At 46.8% G+C, this 24614-nt stretch overlaps 1 protein-coding gene across 1 annotated transcript in view; it reads right to left on the reverse strand.

The window, feature by feature from the left end:
- LOC147722732 (aryl hydrocarbon receptor repressor-like) overlaps positions 1-24614 on the reverse strand; it is an 831322-nt gene that overhangs the window by 29595 nt on the left and 777113 nt on the right. The window contains exon 9 of the mRNA XM_086966883.1: positions 16809-16909. Coding sequence (XP_086823009.1) covers positions 16809-16909 — 101 coding nt within the window. The remainder of the gene's footprint in view (positions 1-16808; positions 16910-24614) is intronic.

Raw genomic sequence — 24614 nt, forward strand, 5'->3', positions numbered from 1 at the left:
GGACTGCAATTTACTAGCTAAGTATAGAATTAAGTTAAATGAATTAAATTATTTAAAAATTAAAGTAATATTTATTTTTTATTTTCCATGGGTGGGAGCCGCAGTACCAGTAGCTGACCATGTGTGGTGCTGGAATTACTCTAGGTTTTAGCTGGTGTATGTTTATGACTTTTTTGGTCGTTTGTGGCTGTGTAACTTTGGAAGTACAGTTTGTGAATTACATTGGCTTTACCTTTTGTGAGTGGGTGTTTCTCCCTCCCTAACTCCCTAAACCCCACCTTAACACCTCTTTACCTATCACTAAACCACTCCAGTTTAGTAGTAAATATTCCCTATTTCCCAGCCAGTTCACCCGTCCCTCCCACGTTTACTACTAAAACATAGGCATATGTGTGCTGAGATTTCTGCATATAAAACATAGGGGAAGTAGAAACCTACGCACATTGGTTAGTAATTAGCATTTTGTAGTAGTACTCTAGTACTCGTAACACACTACAAAATGTAGGGGTATATTACCAAGCAATAGCGATAATTATCGCTATTGCTTGGTTAGCGGGAAAAAAATATCGCAGAGCACCGAGGATTTTTACCGCTGAGATACCTTGATATTATCAAGGTTTATCTCAAAAGCGGTAAAAATCCTGCAAAATGCATGAATATCGCTGAAAAATCAGCGATATTCATGCATTATCGTGACAATGCTCTTAGCCATGTTATCCACCTTCTATTGGATTACATGGCTAAGAACTGCTTTTAGCAGGCGTTAGCTTTTGGAGATATTCGCGCTTAGCGTGAATATTTCCAAAAGTCGTTAATAGGAGTTAGAGATGTTAGCGACTGTTTTCAGTCGCTAACATCTTGGCACGCTCACTTTGCATGTCATTAGCGATAATTATCGCTGACATGCAAAGTGGGCCCCTAAATGCCCGCTATCACCTACAAGCTGTCGCTAACTGGTGTTAGCGACAGCTTGGTAATAGGGAGATATAATTATCGCCGCATTAGTGCGAAAAAGTCCCGCTAATGCGGCGATAATGCCCTTGGTAATATGCCCCGTAGTTTGTGAACAGGCCTTTAAGTGTGCACTTCTTTCTCTTCTTCCCCTGCTTCCCTGTCCCCACACTCAATACCCTGTGCCCTGTGGGATACTTTCTTTCCCACTCGTCCACACACAGACTACAGCATTTACTATATGGACGCAAGCTGAGTGCTCCACCGTCCTGTCGCCCATACTGCTTCTCAGACAGGTTGTGCTCCTCCTGTTCCTTTTTCACCTTCTCTTGAGTGGTTGATGCTTCTTTGCTGCTGCCTATTTACCTCAGCCTATGCCTTTAATTAGATTTGGTGTAACCCCTTATTCATTCAACTCCCAACATTGTACTGTATACCTGGTTATTATGAGTAAAGTGCCTCTTTCAGATGATACTTTCTTGGCTCCAGCAATTGTATTTGTTTTTACTGAGTTTCCTTTGCCTTCTCCCCTTTTACGAACTTCATTGCACAGGAAGTACCTCTTTCACACATATATTACCTTAATAGTGTGCTCACTCCCACACTAGTAACCACCGGTTTCTTCCCTCTCATTTTTTCTGGATTTTGGAGCTCTATCCTCTCAGTAAGTACCCCTTTCTCAGAGTCCTGGCTTTCCTTTTGCTCTCTGTCTGTCAGTTATTTGTCTCTTGTTTCTCCTTCAGCCTTTTAAGTAGTTTATTTTGATGATGATTCAACTTTCTTCAAAGGTTGAAACACACTCGCCATTTCATCTTATGGGTGACAAATTATTTGTTCTTTCTTTGTCTGTAACTGGACCCCATTTCCCTGTATACACATAAGAGCTCTGTGTGACCATTTGCTTCTGTCCCACACTTGTTGACTCATTATCACAGTGAGTGAAACACTATGAGCACTTTGAGTACTGATCACTTTATTCTATTTTTAATCCGGCATTTACGTTGATGATTGACTCAATAAATGCTCTACAAACAGTTAGAGTAATGTAATATTCTTTTTAAAGACAGACCCTGTTGTTGTAACACAATCGCTGGTTCATAACGTCTCTCAAAATTGTTATACACATCTATTGTTAATGGCATTAAGGGGCATATTAACAAGGGAAGTGAAGGAGTGAGGTGTTAGCCTTACTGGCTTAACACCTCACTCCCCCACTTTGGAAAAGCAGGGCTGTACCATATTTACAAGAATATGGTGCAGCCCTGAGTTTCCCCCTCCGCTGGCGCTACACTTAGCAGCCTAGCGCCAAGGCAGGCACCTTTGCACCATAGTGCAAGGGTGTTTGCATGCAGGGTGTGAGAAGTTGGCCTGGTATATAATGCTCACTAATTCTAGTGATCACTTTGTACCATGCCAAGCAACCCTTATGATGATGGTTGTAATTCAACCTTGTAGACCAGTTATCCTAGTGGTAACGTGGACAAAGCAGTCTTAGGCTAAACTCTGAAAGGCATGTGAAGCCAGCTGTTATACCATACACAACCCCCTTGAATACCAAATGAAAGGGACACCACACAGATATATATTGAAAATATATATTGATTTATTAACTATTAAAATCCCCTGGACTCTTTATGAGCACAGAAGCACAAGCGTTAAATCACAAGACAGTTTAAAATACACAAAAGTTGCACAATATGGATGAGCCCTAGGGGCCACCTAAACCATATACTAAATAAGTGGTATAAGAGATACCTAAAGGAAAGTGAAGAGACCTAGGGCCTTGGGAATCGCTGGAGCTATTCGAGACTGGAGTTAACTAAGTCGGGAAAGGCCCACGGGACTCGGGTGCAGTGTTCAAAGTGCACGCACTTCTCAATACAAAGTCTATGGTGCGTAAAAAGCACAAAGTTAGAAAGTTAGGAACCTTCCGAGTGACCTACGGAGCTGAAACTTAAAACACAGGCCCTTGGGATGTGTACCAGTGCAGGAGCACCGGCGGAGCTGAGTTACCTCACCCACAGGAAGCGGGTGCACAGGGTCGAAGATGTGTCGGGTTTCGTCACGCTGGTCGATGGTGCTTGGAGCTGAAGATGCTGCAGGCGGCTCGATGAGAAGAGTTCCGGTGGATCCAAGGGTGGATCAGAAGAGTTGAAGACCTGAAAGCAGAGGGGACAGTGTTCAAAGTCACTAGCCAGTGACTACCGTGGAACCAGATTGGAACCAGGCGATGTCGGGTGCAAACAGGCGTTGTCGGGTAGCTTCTTTCTGTAGCCACGTGGATACCCGGGGTCGAGGACGTCCAGGAGTCGGTCACGAGCTGTCCCACGTAGGCTTCTCGCTGTTGGCGGTGTCGGCGACCTGATCGGAGCAAACAGGCCTTGGCAAATGCAAGCCACGCAGAAGTTGAAAGATGCTGTTCACTCGGACCAGCAAGGTCAGAGCGGGTGCTCCTTTTCACAGGAGCTTGGGTAGGTCTGGAGCAACCAGACCTGCTGTTTAAATCTTCGGGTTCGTCGCCAAGATGGCCGCTGACCACGTGGCTAGTGGCCGGGATGGCGCGTCGAGTGGCACAGTGCAAAAGGGCCCCACGCAGATCGTGGAGATGCTGGGGGGCTGATCTTTGGTGCAAGGGCTGCTCGGTGGTGGGGGTTCTCAATCCCCAAAGCACAACGTCGAGGATGCCTCAGAGGCTGCGCAGTCAGCTTTACGAGTGTCTTCCAAGAGGTCCGGTCCCACGTCACTCGGTGCCTCCACGGGTCCCTTCTTCGCAGGGACTGTGGATCGGGCTTTGAGAGGTCTGGGAGTCTGGTTCTTGTTGGGCTCTGGGCTCGGTCTCCGGCGGGAGGCGGCGGCAAAGCAGACGTCGAGTCGCTGGTTGGTACCTGTGTTCACAGGGTGGTCACTCCTTGGCCACAAGGGAGATTCTTCTTCAGTCTTCTGTGCAGCAGAATGTCGAAGTCCAGTCTTCTTCTTAGTTTTAAGTTGATTTCGGGATGATCTGCTGTGCAATGGCACTGCTCCCCCTCTTATTCCCAAACTGGGGGTGGATCACCTACTAGGTCCCTCCTCTGGGAGGAACCAGGAAGGGGGGCGGTTACACCCCCTTTCCTTTGTCCAGCTCCGCGCCAGGACTGGGGCTGGAAGGCCCCAGAACCGGTTTGGACTGGCCTATGCACGGGGACACCTTGTGTGCCCCGGGCATGTCTGATTCTTTTCAGCCCTGTCCTACCTAATACACAAAATCCTGTCTGGGGTGGTGCTCGCACCTCCCAAGGCAGGAAACCCTTTGTCCAGGCCACCATCTGCCGAGTTTCGGTCAGCAGCAGGAGGCCAGACTTGTGTCTGTGGTGGCAGCGTCCATTTTGTGAAGCTGAGGCTCGGTTTAACTTTAACCGGGGTTAAGGCTACACACATGTCGTGTCCCTCTAGAAGGGTGGAATGCTATCCCCGTCGCCAGAATTGGCGAGGGGATAGTATTCCAATTCGTATGACACCTTACTCGACATGTTTTGATAAAGCCAAACCAAAGATAGCATTTAACCGCGAGGATTATAATGCACTTAAGAGTATATGGTATGGCAATATCCCGGAACAGCTTAGGGAGTTGTTCCCGACAGCTGCAGACAGGCTCAGCTCATGCCAGAGCACTATCTCACATATTTCCAAGCACTCTGCCTCCAGGATTGATGAGGCCTTCCATAGGAGTGGCTGATAGGAACATATGTGTCCAGTTTAGGGTTAGGCACAGACATACTGTACCTAAGTAAGAGGTGGTTACACCGACTTACCCCAGCTGAGTGATCAGCCAGTTGTGTCAAATATGGAGGCCAGGCCAGGGGTGGCACAATACATGCTGCAGCCCCTGGTAGGCCTTGGCTACACCTATGCCCTGGGTACCTATGGTACACTGTTACAGGGGCCTATAAGGTGAACCAATTCCAATTGTGTTATGCACCTAAGGTACATGGAGTCCATTTTAAGGAGAGAGCAATCAGCCTGGGGCCCTGAATAGCAGGATCCCAGGCCAACTAAGTCAAAAACCAGCTAAACACCAGGCAAAAAGTTTGGGGGTAACCATAGTCAGATATCCACCTTCCTACATAACCCCCCCCCAAACGAAAGGAGATAAGGCTATCCTTGACCAGGTAAGCCTATATTGCCTAAGTGGCCATATAAGGAAGTACCAGCTCTGGCTCGGTAACCCCCTGTCTCATGGTCCACTAAGCAATCCCTCACCCTAAGGGTATCTGAGGGTCTCCACCATAGGGAATCTCTACCTGTGGTGTGTCTTTGCAAAGTCAAAGGCTGGTGTTGAGATGGAGTACTGAAGTGAGTTTCCTCTGTAGGGCTCAGCTTCCTCCAATCACTCTCCACCATGTGTGCCTTTCTTTCTCTGACTGAGTTGCACTGTGCTCTCAGGGTCAACCTCTGGCTACCTAAAGCTGGAGGCTGGGTCCCTCTGTTTGGCTTACTGGAGGGACAGGTCAGGTTTGGGCCCTTAGGGTCCCAGGTTTGGCTGTGCCCAACAATATCCATCTGGGGGAGGTCCCTAACTACTTTTAAGGGGGATCCCTCAGGAGTTTTTAAAGCTTGCACCTCACTAGGGCTACTAGTTTCGGTGCCCCTAATCTGCTGATGGGGGTGCTTTATTTGACAGGGGGCCCTTTGGGTCTCACTGTCCTTCTTGTCCTCTGCAGCCCTGGGCTGAGTAAGGCAAGGTAGAGAGGGGCAGGTTACCTGCTCCAGACTGGGTCCCTCCTGAGAAGGGTCCACTGCCATCAGAGGCTCTGTCAGGCCAGGCCTAACAACCTCTGGGACAGTTCCTTCATCAGGGGTAAGATCAGTTCCCTGAGGAGGCTGATCCTTTCCTAAAGTCTGGTGGGAGGGAGATTTCTCTTCCTCCTCAATGCTCTCTGTTTGGGTGGAGTGATCCATCATTTCAGGCTTCACTACCCAGGTATCGGTTTGAGTTTGGGCTGTGGCCATCACAGCCCCACCAACCTTTTCAGGAGGAGACTCAGTTTGGGTATGGGCTGTTACTAGTACAGCCCTGCTACTCTTTCCAGGAGGGAAGTTATCTAAAGATGGGGCTGAGGTTTGCTCAGCCCTCCCAACCTTTTCAGGAAGGACATCTTGAATTGGGGCTGTAGCCATTACAGCCCCACTAACCTTTCCATGGAGATTTACCATTCTAGAATGGGTTTGCTGTTCAACCTCAGCCCAGGCTGAGATTTCCAAATCATTACCGAGTAGGCAATCTACAGGCAAGTTTGCTGACACTGCCACTCTCTTTGGGCCAGTGACACCTCCCCAGCTAAGATTGACTACTGCCATGGGATGATTGGATTCTATGCCATCAATGTTTGTCACCTGATATTTGGCATCAGGTAAAAGTTGCCTTGAGGGGACTAGACATTCAGCCACCATGGTGATGCTAGCCCCTGTGTCTCTGAAGGCCTCAACTTTCAAACCATTGATGAGGGGCTCCTGTCTATACTTGCTCAAAGTGTTTGGGCAAGCTGTGAAATTGGCAAACCCCATGCCAGTCTCATAAACAAGAGTATCTGAGTTAGGGGACCTGGATAGGCCAGAGTCCACCTGTCCTCCAAAAGTAAACCCACCCAAATTCTTGGGGGTGCTCCCACCACCTGGGGGACCACTGCTAACAGTGACAGGAGGTGTTGGAGCCTTACCTGGAGGTATATTCTCCTTATTGCCATTCTTGGGACAACAGCTATCTGTTTTATAATGCCCCACCTGTTTACAGGTATGACAATAAGGCTTTTTCTGGGATGTAGAAGTGTCTTGGGACCCACCCCCATTCTTGGAGTTTTGGGGCCCTGGGGAAGTCTTTTCCTTACTTTTATCCCCACCCTTCTCTTGAGGCTTGGTAGTCTCTTTCTTTTGGTCACCACCCTGGTTCTTAGGCCTGATCCTGGTTCTGACCCATTTGTCTGCCCTCCTACCCAATTCTTGTGGGGAGGTCAGATCAGAGTCAACCAGGTGCTGATGTAGAAGCTGATTTTGACAATTACTTAAGATTTGCTCTCTCATAATTAAATTATACAATCCTGTATAGTCAGTAACCTTACTTCCCAGCAACCAGCCCTCCAGAGCCTTAGTGGCACATTCAACAAATTCAGACCAGTCCTGAGTCTGTGTCTTCTGGGTATCTCTGAACATTAACCTGTACTGTTCAGTGGTTAAGCCTAACCCATCAATCAGAGCACTCTTCAGGACCATGTAGTTTCTAGAATCCTCATCACTAACTGTGAGGAGTCTGTCTCTGCCTCTACCTTCAAAGGAGAGCCACAAGATTGCTGCCCACTGCTCCTGAGGGATCTGCTGTACCATGCAGGCTCTCTCAAGTGCAGTCATCCATTTGTGGATATCATCCCCAGCTTTGTAGGGGGGCACAATCTTACTCAGGTTTCTTGTATCAAAGGACCTGTCTTTATCCTTCTGGATAGTGCTGCCACCAGTGGATCCTAATCCACTCTCTCTAGGCTGTCTTGCTCTAGCAAGTTTCTCCTTGGCCAGGGCAACCTCTAACTCTTGCCTCTGGATCCTAAGCTCAGCCTCTCTCATCTTGGCCTCATGTTCCCTTCTCTGAGGGCTAGTCATCTCCTTTCTGGAGTGACCATGAGAGCCTCTAGAGACATGGGAGGTATTGGATTCACCTGAGTGATGCCTCCTCCTCCTATGGCCCTGGTTAAGTCCACCTGGGGGTCTGAATGGGTTGTTACCTGATTCATTCCCAAGTTGACTTAAGTTAGCCTGGTTCAGTCTACTGACCAGCACCTGACTATTTCTGTCATCATCTGACTCACTGCTTTCCACCTCCTCCTCCTCTTCTTCTTCCTCTTCCTCTACATCTACTTGAGGAGCTCCAGTGGTGGAGGCTTCCTCATCTACTAGGATGATAGGGGCAGGGGGGTCTACAGTGTCATCCTCTGAAGGATGGCCTCCTTCAGCATCCCCTGTGGGGTTTGCCTTAGAGGGCTTTAGAGTCTCAGACTGGTCTAAGAGCTCTCTTAGGTGGTCTGTAGTAGGGGAAGGCCCTGTCTTCAGACCCCTTAAGACACAAAGCTGTCTTAATTCCTTAAAGGAAAAAATAGCAAATTTGGATGGTGCCCTTGGAGGGTCACTCTCAACAGGAGTAAGTCCACTGGACCCCTCTGCTCCAGACATTGCTCTAGTGTGGGTGGATGTGTTGCAATCTACCTACACTGGTGTTTACCTACTAAACCTATCTAGTAGTTGTAGCTAGGGTGTGCTACTCCCTTTGCTCTACAACAACTAAGTTCAGTAGAACTTAAGTATACTAGTCTTGTTTTATATGTACCTAGCAGGTACCTGTATGATCTTTCAAATGATAATCTCAAAGATTGTAATGGTAAAACAACAGCAAGCTCAGATCCCAATCCGCTGCTCACCAATGTGAGAAGTTGGCCTGGTATATAATGCTCACTAATTCTAGTGATCACTTTGTACCATGCCAAGCAACCCTTATGATGATGGTTGTAATTCAACCTTGTAGACCAGTTATCCTAGTGGTAACGTGGACAAAGCAGTCTTAGGCTAAACTCTGAAAGGCATGTGAAGCCAGCTGTTATACCATACACAACCCCCTTGAATACCAAATGAAAGGGACACCACACAGATATATATTGAAAATATATATTGATTTATTAACTATTAAAATCCCCTGGACTCTTTATGAGCACAGAAGCACAAGCGTTAAATCACAAGACAGTTTAAAATACACAAAAGTTGCACAATATGGATGAGCCCTAGGGGCCACCTAAACCATATACTAAATAAGTGGTATAAGAGATACCTAAAGGAAAGTGAAGAGACCTAGGGCCTTGGGAATCGCTGGAGCTATTCGAGACTGGAGTTAACTAAGTCGGGAAAGGCCCACGGGACTCGGGTGCAGTGTTCAAAGTGCACGCACTTCTCAATACAAAGTCTATGGTGCGTAAAAAGCACAAAGTTAGAAAGTTAGGAACCTTCCGAGTGACCTACGGAGCTGAAACTTAAAACACAGGCCCTTGGGATGTGTACCAGTGCAGGAGCACCGGCGGAGCTGAGTTACCTCACCCACAGGAAGCGGGTGCACAGGGTCGAAGATGTGTCGGGTTTCGTCACGCTGGTCGATGGTGCTTGGAGCTGAAGATGCTGCAGGCGGCTCGATGAGAAGAGTTCCGGTGGATCCAAGGGTGGATCAGAAGAGTTGAAGACCTGAAAGCAGAGGGGACAGTGTTCAAAGTCACTAGCCAGTGACTACCGTGGAACCAGATTGGAACCAGGCGATGTCGGGTGCAAACAGGCGTTGTTGGGTAGCTTCTTTCTGTAGCCACGTGGATACCCGGGGTCGAGGACGTCCAGGAGTCGGTCACGAGCTGTCCCACGTAGGCTTCTCGCTGTTGGCGGTGTCGGCGACCTGATCGGAGCAAACAGGCCTTGGCAAATGCAAGCCACGCAGAAGTTGAAAGATGCTGTTCACTCGGACCAGCAAGGTCAGAGCGGGTGCTCCTTTTCACAGGAGCTTGGGTAGGTCTGGAGCAACCAGACCTGCTGTTTAAATCTTCGGGTTCGTCGCCAAGATGGCCGCTGACCACGTGGCTAGTGGCCGGGATGGCGCGTCGAGTGGCACAGTGCAAAAGGGCCCCACGCAGATCGTGGAGATGCTGGGGGGCTGATCTTTGGTGCAAGGGCTGCTCGGTGGTGGGGGTTCTCAATCCCCAAAGCACAACGTCGAGGATGCCTCAGAGGCTGCGCAGTCAGCTTTACGAGTGTCTTCCAAGAGGTCCGGTCCCACGTCACTCGGTGCCTCCACGGGTCCCTTCTTCGCAGGGACTGTGGATCGGGCTTTGAGAGGTCTGGGAGTCTGGTTCTTGTCGGGCTCTGGGCTCGGTCTCCGGCGGGAGGCGGCGGCAAAGCAGACGTCGAGTCGCTGGTTGGTACCTGTGTTCACAGGGTGGTCACTCCTTGGCCACAAGGGAGATTCTTCTTCAGTCTTCTGTGCAGCAGAATGTCGAAGTCCAGTCTTCTTCTTAGTTTTAAGTTGATTTCGGGATGATCTGCTGTGCAATGGCACTGCTCCCCCTCTTATTCCCAAACTGGGGGTGGATCACCTACTAGGTCCCTCCTCTGGGAGGAACCAGGAAGGGGGGCGGTTACACCCCCTTTCCTTTGTCCAGCTCCGCGCCAGGACTGGGGCTGGAAGGCCCCAGAACCGGTTTGGACTGGCCTATGCACGGGGACACCTTGTGTGCCCCGGGCATGTCTGATTCTTTTCAGCCCTGTCCTACCTAATACACAAAATCCTGTCTGGGGTGGTGCTCGCACCTCCCAAGGCAGGAAACCCTTTGTCCAGGCCACCATCTGCCGAGTTTCGGTCAGCAGCAGGAGGCCAGACTTGTGTCTGTGGTGGCAGCGTCCATTTTGTGAAGCTGAGGCTCGGTTTAACTTTAACCGGGGTTAAGGCTACACACATGTCGTGTCCCTCTAGAAGGGTGGAATGCTATCCCCGTCGCCAGAATTGGCGAGGGGATAGTATTCCAATTCGTATGACACCTTACTCGACATGTTTTGATAAAGCCAAACCAAAGATAGCATTTAACCGCGAGGATTATAATGCACTTAAGAGTATATGGTATGGCAATATCCCGGAACAGCTTAGGGAGTTGTTCCCGACAGCTGCAGACAGGCTCAGCTCATGCCAGAGCACTATCTCACATATTTCCAAGCACTCTGCCTCCAGGATTGATGAGGCCTTCCATAGGAGTGGCTGATAGGAACATATGTGTCCAGTTTAGGGTTAGGCACAGACATACTGTACCTAAGTAAGAGGTGGTTACACCAACTTACCCCAGCTGAGTGATCAGCCAGTTGTGTCAAATATGGAGGCCAGGCCAGGGGTGGCACAATACATGCTGCAGCCCCTGGTAGGCCTTGGCTACACCTATGCCCTGGGTACCTATGGTACACTGTTACAGGGGCCTATAAGGTGAACCAATTCCAATTGTGTTATGCACCTAAGGTACATGGAGTCCATTTTAAGGAGAGAGCAATCAGCCTGGGGCCCTGAATAGCAGGATCCCAGGCCAACTAAGTCAAAAACCAGCTAAACACCAGGCAAAAAGTTTGGGGGTAACCATAGTCAGATATCCACCTTCCTACACAGGGGAAGATTCGCCACAGAAATGCCATAAAAAGTGATGTTCACATGGCGATAGGGGCTTGTACATATGCCTCTATATCTTGGTCCCATGACCCACATTCCAACTTCTCTTTCTCCCAGGTACTGGTTCTCCTGTACCGTCCCCATGTAAAATACTGTTTCCTACCCATCTACTGACCACCAATTGGCCCTATTCTGCTCCTCTCCTTCCACGGTACACGTTCTCCTGCCCATCATGATACCCATTTCCTTCCCTCCCACTACAACCCCATAAATTCTCCCCACCAGCCAGCCCATGGCCAGGGGCGTAGTTCAGTCAGTGGGATTCAGGGGGTGTGAGTCTGATATTTCCCAACAAGCACTGCAGTGTACCTAACAAATGCAAATGTCAAAAGCATGCTCCTATATTTTCATTACATCTGGCCCGTCCTCCAGAAAAGCATTATGAAGACAGAACAGATAAAGAAGATGTTTCATTATCAGCTAGAAAGTAGAGGCATGCCATACGTCCACAATCTCATCTTCGGCATTCGTATGAAAAGCAGAATACAATGTAAGCATCCTGGAAATTCAAAGATGCACTGCCTGATGTAGTCACCGCAATAAATTAGATAAGGGGGGAGCTGCCCAACTCAATGGTCAGCTGCCTATTGACCATACATTAGATAGTGATTATACGAAAGATTTTTGAGAGGCAACACAGATATTTCATATGCAACACAATCAGTGATAAGTATTTCGCATTGAATTAATACTCGTAGGTCTTCATTGGGCGAAATCGATCTTGAGCTTTATTTTGTACATTTCAAAGGAACGCAGCCAACACGTTTTGCCTAACAAGGCTTTATCAGGACAAGGGAAAATAAGGCAAAGGAACACAGTAAGAAATGTTATTATTCAAGACAAATATCTGGCAGTGTAGCCATCAATCATCGCTAGAATCAGTATGTGCAATAAGTGTCATCCGTAAGTCCAACAACGGATGTCATCAATCGGTGGTTAGCAATTCTGACACAGTTTCCTGCAAATAAGACACACTCCACTACTGATGTGTTCCGCAAATTCTACTTCAATTCAATTCAGGACACCCTACCACTCTAGAAGGGCTGTCTGGGTGTGGCACCAATTGACTCTATTTAGGGCATGGCACTGTTGCCGTTGGCCGTTGGCACATTTCACACATTTCTCTTGCCCTGATGAAGCCTTGTTAGGTGAAACATGTTGGCTGCGCTCCATTGAATAATACAAAATAGAGTTCAAGATAGATTTCGACCAATGAAGACCTACGAGTATTGATTCAATGCGAAATACTTATCACTGAATGTGTTGCATACAAAATATCAGTGTTGCTTCTCAAAACTCTTTTGTATACTCATTATCTTTTGACAAAGTGATAAGCCCTAAATATTTGTTGTCCTTCATCATTTTTTTCTATGTCCGCTCCAGTGTCCAGTTTTGTACTTCCATAACTTGTGCCAAGGGGGTTGATCCTGCATATACTTATGTTGGACAGATCCCTCCAAAACGTCATATCCTACCATCACCATTTGCTGAATAGTAAGAGCCCAACTATGCTACATGTTGATATCTTTAACAGGACTCCCTACGCCGTTTGAAAATGTCTGCTGGAGAGATGTGCTTACTGCCCTGTGTAATGCGCTATGTAAGAAGTTGTTGAGGGTTGTGCGACTAACACCATTCGACATCCTCATAATGAAAAGAACAGCTATATGTTAGCACTACCACAGCATATGGTCCAGTACATATAAAAGATGATGGTGGTGGCCAGCTCAGGTAATGACCCGTCTATCTCTCCTACTTATATTCCATGAAGTGAGTGTCCAAATAATGCACTCGCTCTGACTTCCTGGCAACAGGGGTAAGTTATATTTTTAATTTTCTAAAGAAAAAGTCACAAAAAGAACCCCTATGTGAGGGTTGAAAATTGTTTTACAGAATAATTTGGGATCTTCTAATAGTGGTGCCCTCTCTCCCAAGCGATGGCTTTGATTTTGGCGACTGATGGTTAACTAAAATAATAAGTTATAGTTTCTGCTGTAGTACTGTGAATTTAAACTTAAGTAGTTCTACCTCATTGATTCACAGAAATAACTCAAATTGTTCTAATAAGAAAAAAGCTTGTGGTAACAAAAGGCAAATAGATGCTAAAAAGCTGTGGTGACACAAAATATTCAACATTTATTTGTTGTAACAGCTTTACTGCTTGGGGGTGATATCTTAAGCCTTTGTGCAGGAATCTAAAAGAGCCAGAAAGTCGGCAATGACTGTTATAATATACCAAAATGCATTCACGCACCGAATCTGTAGTGGAACTCGGTGATGTCTTCAAAAATATAGGTGCACAATACACAGATTTAGATACAGCCTTATGGCACACACAATAGATAAGAATCCAGTATTCAGGCGTTGTATTTGGTCTTGAGCACTATCTTTGCTTTATTCCAAAAATAGCCTTGTTCAAATTAGCCAACTCGTTTGTCCCCACTGGGGATGGCTTTGCAGTGCTCCCATAAAATGCTTGCAGCACATTTTTCCTAAATAAATGGTGGCGTGTGCTATGTGTTAAATATTTTTATTCTCTTCCTTTTGCTGGCTCACAAAAATTCAAACCATACCCACGGAAGAAAGTCCGTATTTCTTTGTGTTGGACAACTTCCTTATTGCTGATGGGGTCACCATTGTCTGCTCGCACACTGTGATTTAGCTCTGCAATCCGGTACCCACTCATGTCAGTTTTGCCTTCTGAAGAGTCAGTAAATTTAGTGTACAAAAAAATTCAGAAATTTGCACTGTGGTTGTAACATAATGAAAAATGGCTGATGGAATTTACTAAACTTACTAAGGGCTCGATTACGATATCGGGCGGAAAGCCATCAGACAGCTAGTCGGATGCTTTCCGCCTGACACCAATGGTTTCTCTCTGACCGTGGTATTACATTGCATGCAGTCGGAGGGAACCCCGTGGGGTATTCTGCTCCGCTTCACACAGGCTCACAGAGACCATCGGGGAGGCGGGCGGAAGGATAATCCAGAATTATGATTTCGCTTTCCACCTGCCCTTTCATGGCGGTCCACCAGGGCCAGACTGGCCATAGTGGGCATCGGGCGTTTCCCCGGTGGGCCGCTAGGGTGGGGGCCGATTTTGGACCCCTGGGGGGCCGTTTTTTTGTTACTGGGGGTCGGCAATCTCGGCACCCAGTAACAAAATCGGCAGAAAACCGGCCTTCGCACACTGCTTTGCTGCACTCCCTCCCACCCCAGGAGGGGCTGGCTGAGCAGTGTGCCAGGGCCGGTTTCTGTTCCCAGTCCGGCCCTGCGGTCCACCCGTCATGAAAAGGCAGGCGGAAAGTGACTTTGGGGGCTCCTAGCAGGGCCCTCTGCTATTGGGCCTGAGAGGCGGCTGAAATGCCAGAAACCGGTCCCCGGAAGCTTGTCTCCTTTCCGGTGAAGAATTGGCTTGGTAGTTTGGTCTGCCCTGTTCCCATGATGCACTGGGCCAGGGACAGACTAATTTGCATATAGCCAGGTTCTGAGCTGGGATGGTGCAGTGAGCTAAATAACGGTGATGGATCAAGCCCTGATCTTTGGACTGGGTAAGAGTGGTCTGCTTAATTCAGACACTCTGTTCATCACCACCCCCTTTTTTTAATCGTTTTTGGCCACTATAGGTGTGGCAGGGTAACTCAGACATGAGTCCCTTGCTCACTGCACCATCAGGATTCAAGCAAGCCGGGCCGACGACGGCTGAAATGCCAGAAACCGGTCCCCGGAAGCTTGTCTCCTTTCCGGTGAAGAATTGGCTTGGTAGTTTGGTCTGCCCTGTTCCCATGATGCACTGGGCCAGGGACAGACTAATTTGCATATAGCCAGGTTCTGAGCTGGGATGGTGCAGTGAGCTAAATAACGGTGATGGATCAAGCCCTGATCTTTGGACTGGGTAAGAGTGGTCTGCTTAATTCAGACACTCTGTTCATCACCACCCCCCTTTTTTGAATCGTTTTTGGCCACTATAGGTGTGGCAGGGTAACTCAGACATGAGTCCCTTGCTCACTGCACCATCAGGATTCAAGCAAGCTGGGCCGACGACGGCTGAAATGCCAGAAACCGGTCCCTGGAAGCTTGTCTCCTTTCCGGTGAAGAATTGGCTTGGTAGTTTGGTCTGCCCTGTTCCCATGATGCACTGGGCCAGGGACAGACTAATTTGCATATAGCCAGGTTCTGAGCTGGGATGGTGCAGTGAGCTAAATAACGGTTATGGATCAAGCCCTGATCTTTGGACTGGTTAAGAGTGGTCTGCTTAATTCAGACACTCTGTTCATCACCACCCCCCTTTTTTGAATTATTCCAAAAATAGCCTTGTTCAAATTAGCCAACTCGTTTGTCCCCACTGGGGATGGCTTTGCAGTGCTCCCATAAAATGCTTGCAGCACATTTTTCCTAAATAAATGGTGGCGTGTGCTATGTGTTAAATATTTTTATTCTCTTCCTTTTGCTGGCTCACAAAAATTCAAACCATACCCACGGAAGAAAGTCCGTATTTCTTTGTGTTGGACAACTTCCTTATTGCTGATGGGGTCACCATTGTCTGCTCGCACACTGTGATTTAGCTCTGCAATCCGGTACCCACTCATGTCAGTTTTGCCTTCTGAAGAGTCAGTAAATTTAGTGTACAAAAAAATGCAGAAATTTGCACTGTGGTTGTAACATAATGAAAAATGGCTGATGGAATTTACTAAACTTACTAAGGGCTCGATTACGATATCGGGCGGAAACCCATCCGACAGCTAGTCGGATGCTTTCCGCCTGACACCAATGGTTTCTCTCTGACCATGGTATTACATTGCATGCAGTCGGAGGGAACCCCGTGTGGTATTCTGCTCCGCTTCACACAGGCTCACTGAGACCATCGGGGAGGCGGGCGGAAGGATAATCCAGAATTATGATTTCGCTTTCCACCTGCCCTTCCATGGCGGTCCACCAGGGCCAGACTGGCCATAGTGGGCATCGGGCGTTTCCCCGGTGGGCCGCTAGGGTGGGGGCCGATTTTGGACCCCTGGGGGGCCGTTTTTTTGTTACTGGGGGTCGGCAATCTCGGCACCCAGTAACAAAATCGGCCGAAACCGGCCCTCGCACACTGCTTTGCTGCACTCCCTCCCACCCCAGGGGGGGCTGGCTGAGCAGTGTGCCAGGGCCGGTTTCTGTTCCCAGTCTGGCCCTGCGGTCCACCCGCCATGAAAAGGCAGGCGGAAAGTGACTTTGGGGGCTCCTAGCAGGGCCCTCTGCTATTGGGCCTGAGAGGCACCTATGGTGCCTGCCACTCAGTGCAGGGATGTTTGCAAATATCCATTTTACAATTGTAGCTTGGGCTGTAGGCCTTTTCCGCCTGCTGCACAACCTGCAATTGTAAAATGGATGTTTCCGACCGCCCTTAGGGCGGTCGCATCAAAATACAGAGGGTGGAACCGCCAACCTCTGGTCTAGCAGTTTGATTCTGCTATGATGTCGGTCAGACGCTCGCCTGACAGACATCATAATTAGGCCCTTAGTAGAGTTGGAGGCGTTAGTTACCTCATAACGAGAGTGGAGAACAAATTACATTCAGAGACACGGACTATAAACATCCGTATACATATAATATACTTACATTTAATCTGATTTTCAGCACTGTGCAGCTTTTCAGAGAAGCCTTGGTAACCAGCCCGTCCTTCAAGCTCTGCGTCCCCCAAACCTGGACCTGATTTTGATCTGAGGAAAGGAAGAGATATGTTTTTGGTATTGTGATTCATATTTTACAAGAGCCCTCTCGTTCTGAGACTGCCATCATGAAAGAAAAGGTGAGAGAAGCAATGAGCATACCGCTCTTATAGAGAGGATTTAGTGGACGAGACTGTCTTCAGCATTCTGCAGCACACATAGGAAGAGGAAATCACCTCCTTTGGTTGTTTTTGTGCAGGAAGGTGCCTCTTCCTGCATAAAAACAATCATCTCCATGGCGCAACCATGTTTCAAGGGTGCCTGCATTGGCGCATGATTGCTAATTGTGAGCTAGGGCATGGGAGAGCAAAGGGATCTGTCATATTGTTGTAGATTTTACACACCCCTTAAGCTTCAGAATAGCTTGCGGCACTGTGCTGCGTTAATTCCTTGTAAATATGGCCACAATTGCACAAAAGAGAGGAAGCAAAAAGGAAAGTGGGTGAAAGAGTCAATGGACATGGAGAATCCGAGAAGGAGGGAGAGAGTGTGCTAAAGTGTTAGGTGACTCCCTCAAAAGTACATACAGCATTTAAAGAAGCATTGACAAAGCTAATAGGACTAGCTTACTTTTAATTAAAGTACTGACTAATTGATGGATGAGTTTTTGGGTGTGCTTTTGATTGATTGGCTGGATGGGCGAGTTGTTGAGTGCATAATTATATGAGTGGGGGAATGTGCGATACTGTGAAGGTGTAGGCTTTCAATACATGAACATTGATTTCTAGAGTACTGCTCTTACCCGTAGGGGATCCTAGCGGTTTGAATAATCGCCTTACATTCGGGAAAGGCTATCCAGTTAGGAGCTTTGAAAGAGCCACGCTTTAAGCTTTTATTTTACAAAATAACAAGTTTTAACTGCTGCTGTGATATATCAGTTATGCAGGAAAAGCAACCTTGAAATGTGCCTTCCTCCTGTGAGACAAGGAAGCTTGTTTTACTGCTGTCAGGTTGTCATTTTCGGTAAGGGAGGAAAGCTTTACTGCTGCAGCCTGATCGGTACCTGTTCTGTGAGGAAGGGAGGTTTTCACTTACACTCCCCAAACTTTGGCATTCTATAGGAAAAAGGAAAATGCCTTAAAGAATAGTTTTTGTACAGGAAGTGACCCCTTCCTGCACAAAATCTATGCTGAGTACAACGCAGATACCCTTGCACTTTGGCACAAGGATGCCTGTGTTGGCGAATGGCTGCCAGGGCCAGAATGGTAAGTCCGGGCACCAGGCAATCCCCCGGTAGGCTGGAGGGGGTGGGGGCCGGTTTTGTGACAGGGGGCCGGTTCTGTTGTTGAGGCCGATTTGGCCGTGTGGAACCAACCCCTGCGTGAGTCAGAGACAGTCATTACATTAGGAACAGCCAGGCATTACCTTCTCTTTCCTCCTTTCGTTTATTTGCTTCCCTGTGAAATGGATCCGAAAAAGAAAAACACATTTTGCTGGAAACATCTCTTTTTCTTACTGTTTCAACTTTTAAGTGTACAGCCTCAGGGTGGAGAGAAATAAAAATAACTAACAAACTAATGCAAGACAGGGTGGTTGCAAGGTGGCTAGATTGATTTATTCACACCTAAACCAATTAGCGCCACTTTACAGTGTATGCCAGTGAAGCGCTGCTTTTATTTTCTCATCTCTCAACATTGCTTACCCTGGGTGGGAAAGTGCACTATTTCTGGAGGTACTGAAATACCTGCTTGATGGGTGAATTGTAAAACAAAATATGTACAGCGGCTTTGTGTTCTCAAACGTGCTCTTTTTAAACCATACTGCTTATGTTTTGTAAGGATATAAGCAATGGGCATTGGCACGGGTCCCTTCTACGCCCTGTAGTCATGGCCTTAACTTTTTAGGCAAAAGCACTGACTAATTTCTGAATAATAAGTGTAAAAAGAAAAAGGTAACCATGTTGTTTCCTGCTTACGTTTCACATGCTTTACTTAATCTTGTATTCCCTATGAGTGTTTGCTTTTTCTAGAATGTTGGTAATTTTATTTTTAAGCAGCATATTGTTCTTGTCTAGTGCGTGATTTGAATTAAGTCATATCCAGGTGTTTATAGCGGATCAGTGCAGTGCAAGTTTCTCTCAGTGGGGCAGTATGGTGTTCAGTGGGGGAGAGGAGGGGGCACTATGGTCAGAGCTGCAAAATTTGGAACTGGAGAACCAGGTTCAGCCTTCATGACCAGTCCAACAGACCACTTTCCTGAGGGAGCACATTCCCATGCTAGACCTTAGAAGGCCCCACAAGACCTTAGAAGCCCTGGTGTCTTAGCATCAGCAGGTGGACGCTAGCAGTGATAAGTGTTAACCTAGAAGGCCTGTCCGCCATAATTCACTCTGAAGTTCACCTTCAGTCTTGCAGGCAGGCTATGAAGCAGCACACCATAAAGTGACAGTGACTCTGTCACTGAGGTCACAGGACCCTTGAGCAGGGTGGCTCTAGGGCAGTGCGACCACACCAGGCGCTGACCAGCCGCGGTCCGTGCAGGTAACAGCAGTGGGCAGAGGGGCAAGGTAAGGGGGGATTTCGAGGGATGATGCAGAGGGAAAATTAAATAAATAAATAATTTTCCCTCTGCATTGTCCCTCAAAATACCCCTTTACCCGGCCCCACCACCCACCGCTCTTACCTGCTGGCGCTGAATTCAGGTGGGGGGTCGTGTTTGCAATTATAATATGGTTTTAAAAGCACTTGCTGTCTCCTTCCTGGCCTCCAACAATTTTCGGCAAAAATAAAAAGGTCATGATAACTCCAGTGAATCATGTTCTTAGTAGAGACAGAAGGTGTTTAGTCTAGTGGATGTTTTGACTCATGGAAAGAGGGTTAATGTGCCTGCTGCTAAGAACATGTACCATACAGATCACAAAGTGCACATAATGTGAATAGTGGAACTGCAACAAATGGAACTGGTCCTAGGATGCTTGTTTCCAGTTCAGGGAGGACCTAACCTGGCAGTTCGGGCTGGACTGTTCCCATTGGGCACAGGGTCAAGACTGATTTCCATATGGCTGGGTTCAAACTGGAATGGCATGGTGAACAAAAAAACTATGGATTTAGGACCAGATCTCTCTACTGGGGTGAATGCATGACATTGTTCTGCATTCTGTTCATCAGTTGTTGTTTTTGCATAATGTAAATAGGTCAAGGGGTACCTCCTTTTGCCAGAGAGGCACTATTGGTACTTGCAGTTAATAAGTTAAAATCCTAACATAGAACAGTGAGCTATTAACTGTCATGTAAGAGCTGCATGCAACCTGCAAGGTATAAATTAGAGTGTTATGGTTTCTCTCCAGTCTTTGATTATCCTAATGTTACAAAAAATGGTTAATTTGGGTAGAAATCAATTCTGATTATTAAAGAGAACCCCAACCATGTTATTACTTTTTGAATTCTGAGTTTGTGTTTCTCCAGACCAATCACTATTAAGCTATGCTGTTTACCAGTATGGTTGTCATGTGTCTCCTACACCTTGTAGTCCTTTTTCTTATGTTACATTTACTATACAGTGATTTATACACGTATGATTGATTGTCTCTGTGTAATATGTGTGATGTAATGCACTCTGACACCCTACACGGGTATAAGTGGTGCTGTAAATTTTCTGATATTTTATTATTTTGACATGTTTACACATGCTAACAGCCTCTGCAAAGATTTTTAGTACCAGTGGAACACACAACTGCAGCAGTGAGAAAGGTGACCAGTCAATCTTTTCATGGGGCCCTCCACTTCACAGCAGCACAAGTCGCATTTCTTAGTAACGTTTGATACGTTTGGGGTATAAACAATTTATTAGTTAAAATTGTCCGATTATGCAGCAGATGATGTATTATGTGGCAAATATGTCAGAGCCATAATTATGTGGAAAACATTTGCAAACTAGGATATTTTGCCATTCATGTTTGAACTGCTCTTGAGGAAAAGGGAGGAGAAGTTCTGATGACAGAAACTCCATGGCTGGGAGACAAAAGGCTTGCGATTCCACTTTTAAGGATATTTGGGACATTCTATGAATGGAAACGTATCCCACTTTGTGAATGTATTTTAATATCAATAACTATTATTAAACCTTAAATAAGCATGTGTATCCATTGGTTAAATTAATTAATGTAATAAGCTGTAACCGGTTAGTGAAATGGGAAACAAATACAAAAAAATTGGGATATTTTGCTCTTTCTGCCCCACCTCTGACTCCGCCCACTGACCCAATCCACGGGTTATTTCCACCCCCTGATTCTCTGCCCACAGTTCTCCTACTTTTTACCCCCACTTCGACTACTGGGTGAAGGGTGCTCGACTGCACTGTATGGGGGCGTTGCGACGGGGCTAGAGAAATTAATTAAAAGCAAAACGAAGCAAAAGGGGCCTAAAGGGGCAAGGGGCAGCAGGGCTAGTCCCCAGCCCAATTCCGCAGCGTAGTGGTTTTGTTTGTTGTGAGCAGGGGCGGAGCGAGGTGGTGACTGGCCTCAGGTTCTAGGCCAGGCAGGCTCTGATTGATGACTCGGGAAGCGGCTAACCCGGACCCCAATCCTCCATGTAACTTAGCCAGCCATGAGGCATCACCACCCATCAGAGGTCGAAACATGCTGCATGCATCAACCTGGAATCCAGAGGACCTTGAGGGCATGTGGTGAGCAGGGGGCAGGAGGAGGCTGAGAGCCTTCGCTATATTTCGGCTAAAGCATCACTTGGGCCTTTTCCAGAACTCATTTGAGAATACATACACAGCTAAACTAATTGGCAAAACTTACATTGGCGCACTCAGGGGAAACCTAACTGGTCTCCTGTTACTTTTTTTTAAAATTATTATTATTAAGGGCCTTTTTTTCCTCAATGAACTGAGAAATTCAGACACTTCCCTTTTCTAGAACTATTCAGTGAGTGCACCCTTATGGCAGAACAACTCACCCCAATGGGCACCCAAATCTTGCAGTTGCACCAGACCACTACAAAGATAAGTCATTCTGTATAAAAAGCAAACAAAAAATGCCTCAGCCCACACACAGCATTGCTGCAAACGGGTTAGCAAATGTTTAAAATAAATAAAGTGGGTGCTCACTGTCCCATATTGCTGCATTCACCTCAGAAGTGCAGTCACTGACCTATCACAGTTATTACACCCTAGCAGTGACGTGCTGCACCAAGAAAGGAAATCAGTCCTCTTTAGAAGTGTTACTTCCGGTCGCACTAAAGAGTAGCAGCTCTTTGCAAAAATGTTGGTACCACAAGGGTTGAAGTACACATTGTCTTGTGCGCTTTTTACTATGAACCTTTGCACAATTGTTTGAAGTTAAGTGCGTTTTTAAACAACTTTATGCTATTTTATATGAAGAATAAATTGGTTATATTTAAATTCAGGTTTCGTGCTTGACATTTCATTTTTAGTGTTCTCTGTCGGAATGTCTGTGATTTATGACTGGGTATCCTGGTGCTCCATAAGGTAACCCTTTACTATGCTTTAGAAGTTAATACAATCTAATATGTAATGCAAAATGTGTTGAAAATGCTTTATTTTGGCCTTTCTGTCTCAAATTTTCTTGGGAGGACAATCCCCCAAACTACCCCTAGTAGTGGTTGCTCACTGCGCTTGCTCGCTACACACCATGTGGGGGCTGGTCTCACTTTTACTTTGTTCTTTTTCTGATTCACTACTTGTGTCTATTTTTGGTGCTCTCTGAAAGAAGGTCTATGGGAACGTATGACTTGGTGGGTAACCTGGTGCTCTTGAAGGTCATCATCTACTATTTACTGTGCTTTGAAAGTTGATACAATTGAATATGTAATGAAAAATTTACTGTATAATTCACCATTTTGGTCTGTCTTTTTCCAAAATTTTCTTATGGAGAGAACCCGCCCAAACCCCCTAGTAAAGGTTGGGCTCGCTCGCTACGCTCGCTCGCTATGGGCCGGACAGGGGCTGGTCTGGAAAAACTTGCCAGGGCTGCTTTCAGTTCCAGTTCGGCCCTGATGGCTGCCAAAAATGCGCCAGCGTGGGGAGAGAGCAGCACAATGGCATTTCTTAGTAGATATGCACAGCTATGCTCTCTCTAGTTTATGCAACACAGCGCAGCAACTTTACTTGCTGTGCTGCATTACGCAAACTCTTTGCAAATCTGGCCCTAACTTGCACCTGCTGTGCCCCGCTTGTTGGCTGCATCTAAATGTAACCAGCAAGCCTATATAGACTGCCTGTGCAGGCACCAAGCAGGTGTCGCCTGCTCCTAATTACACTTGGAACCTATGGCCTATCACTAAAAGACCAGTGCATCTCTGCTTGGCCATGCCGGTGCTCTGTAACAGTGGCTGTCAATTCCTGCAACTGCTCTTGGCTCCAGCCACTCGATCTGAACATGTAGACCTGCATAAGGGAAAGAGGCACAGACTCCTCTGCAGGAAGGTAACTGCATAACATGGGGCTCTGCAGGGGATCTGCATGCCCATAAGCCTTTGCTGAACTTCGACATGCCCGCCTCCCTTGGTATGTATCTTGCATTTGTGTACAAATGTATGCTTTATATATGAAGTCCTATCATTCAAGTTGAGTTTGCCACCTGAACCAAACAGTGATGTTTGACGGACTGTTTCATTTAACTCATACAATTTCTTTAGGGCCTAGGTTTTCAATTGGTCTTAAAAAATAGCTTTAGTGGGAAATACCAGCAGAGTTGGAAGACCACAGCCACAATGTAAGTGTGAGCTCATATCTTCATGCCTACAGCTTTTTGTATTGGTCCTGCTTTTCTGTCTCCTTATTCTTGTGCACAGTTTTGGCTTTATTTTTTGAGGCACTACCATGAACGCTGAGATTGCCACTTAACACTTCATTAAAGTGAATGGCATAGTAAGATTTACAAATCTCCTTGTGTAAGTTATTCATTTCACAAAGACAAGGCAAAACATGAATTTCATCTACTAATACAGCTCTGTTTTTTACTTGCAGTTTGTGGTAGAGCCACGGGCTTCTATTGGAATTTTGCAGAGCATATTATCAAGCCCATTATCGCAGCTTTAGTGGCAGTTTTCTGCCGCTAAAGCGGCGATAATTGTATCGCCGTTCTAGATAATATGCCCATAAGTCTGTAGGAGGTTGAGCTCAAACCCCCTTTACATTATTTTTTTATGTTGATGACTTGAACTCCGGCACAGAACCGAAGTTATCTGTAGCAAGATCATTGGGAGGAAAGATGAGGGGAAGGTGTGGGGTAGAGACGGGCACAAAGAAAAAGCAAGGGAAGTCCCCTAATGGATTTTGTTGGCGACATTACTCTTAGTCCTCCCCTCTCTTTAATTTATTACTTAGTTACTTGCCTCCCATTCTATTATCACCAGGATAACTGATTTGGTCTGTGACTTGGTAGAAACAAGGGGGCATATTATCAAGGACAGGCGATACATTATCGCCGCTTTTATTGGCAGGAAACTGCAGATAAAGTGGCGATAATGGCCTTGATAATATGCTCTATTAATTCCAATCGAAGCCCATGTTAGATGTGAACACATCTAACATGGGCCGTTGCCCCATTGAGACGTGCAATCATGTCACTGATGTGGGGTCCGGGGTGCCGTTCCCTCTCAATTGCTGTGTTCGGGGCTCGCATGTCCACACACAGGCGTACCTTGTTGTCTTGCCCTCTCTTAGGCACAACGACCCCTGGTGACACCCAGGGAGTAGGGCCTGTAGATCGCTCGATGATGTCTGTTCT

The sequence above is a fragment of the Lissotriton vulgaris genome, chromosome 4_1, assembly GCF_964263255.1.
Source record: "Lissotriton vulgaris chromosome 4_1, aLisVul1.2, whole genome shotgun sequence".
NCBI classification, from domain to species: domain Eukaryota; kingdom Metazoa; phylum Chordata; class Amphibia; order Caudata; family Salamandridae; genus Lissotriton; species Lissotriton vulgaris.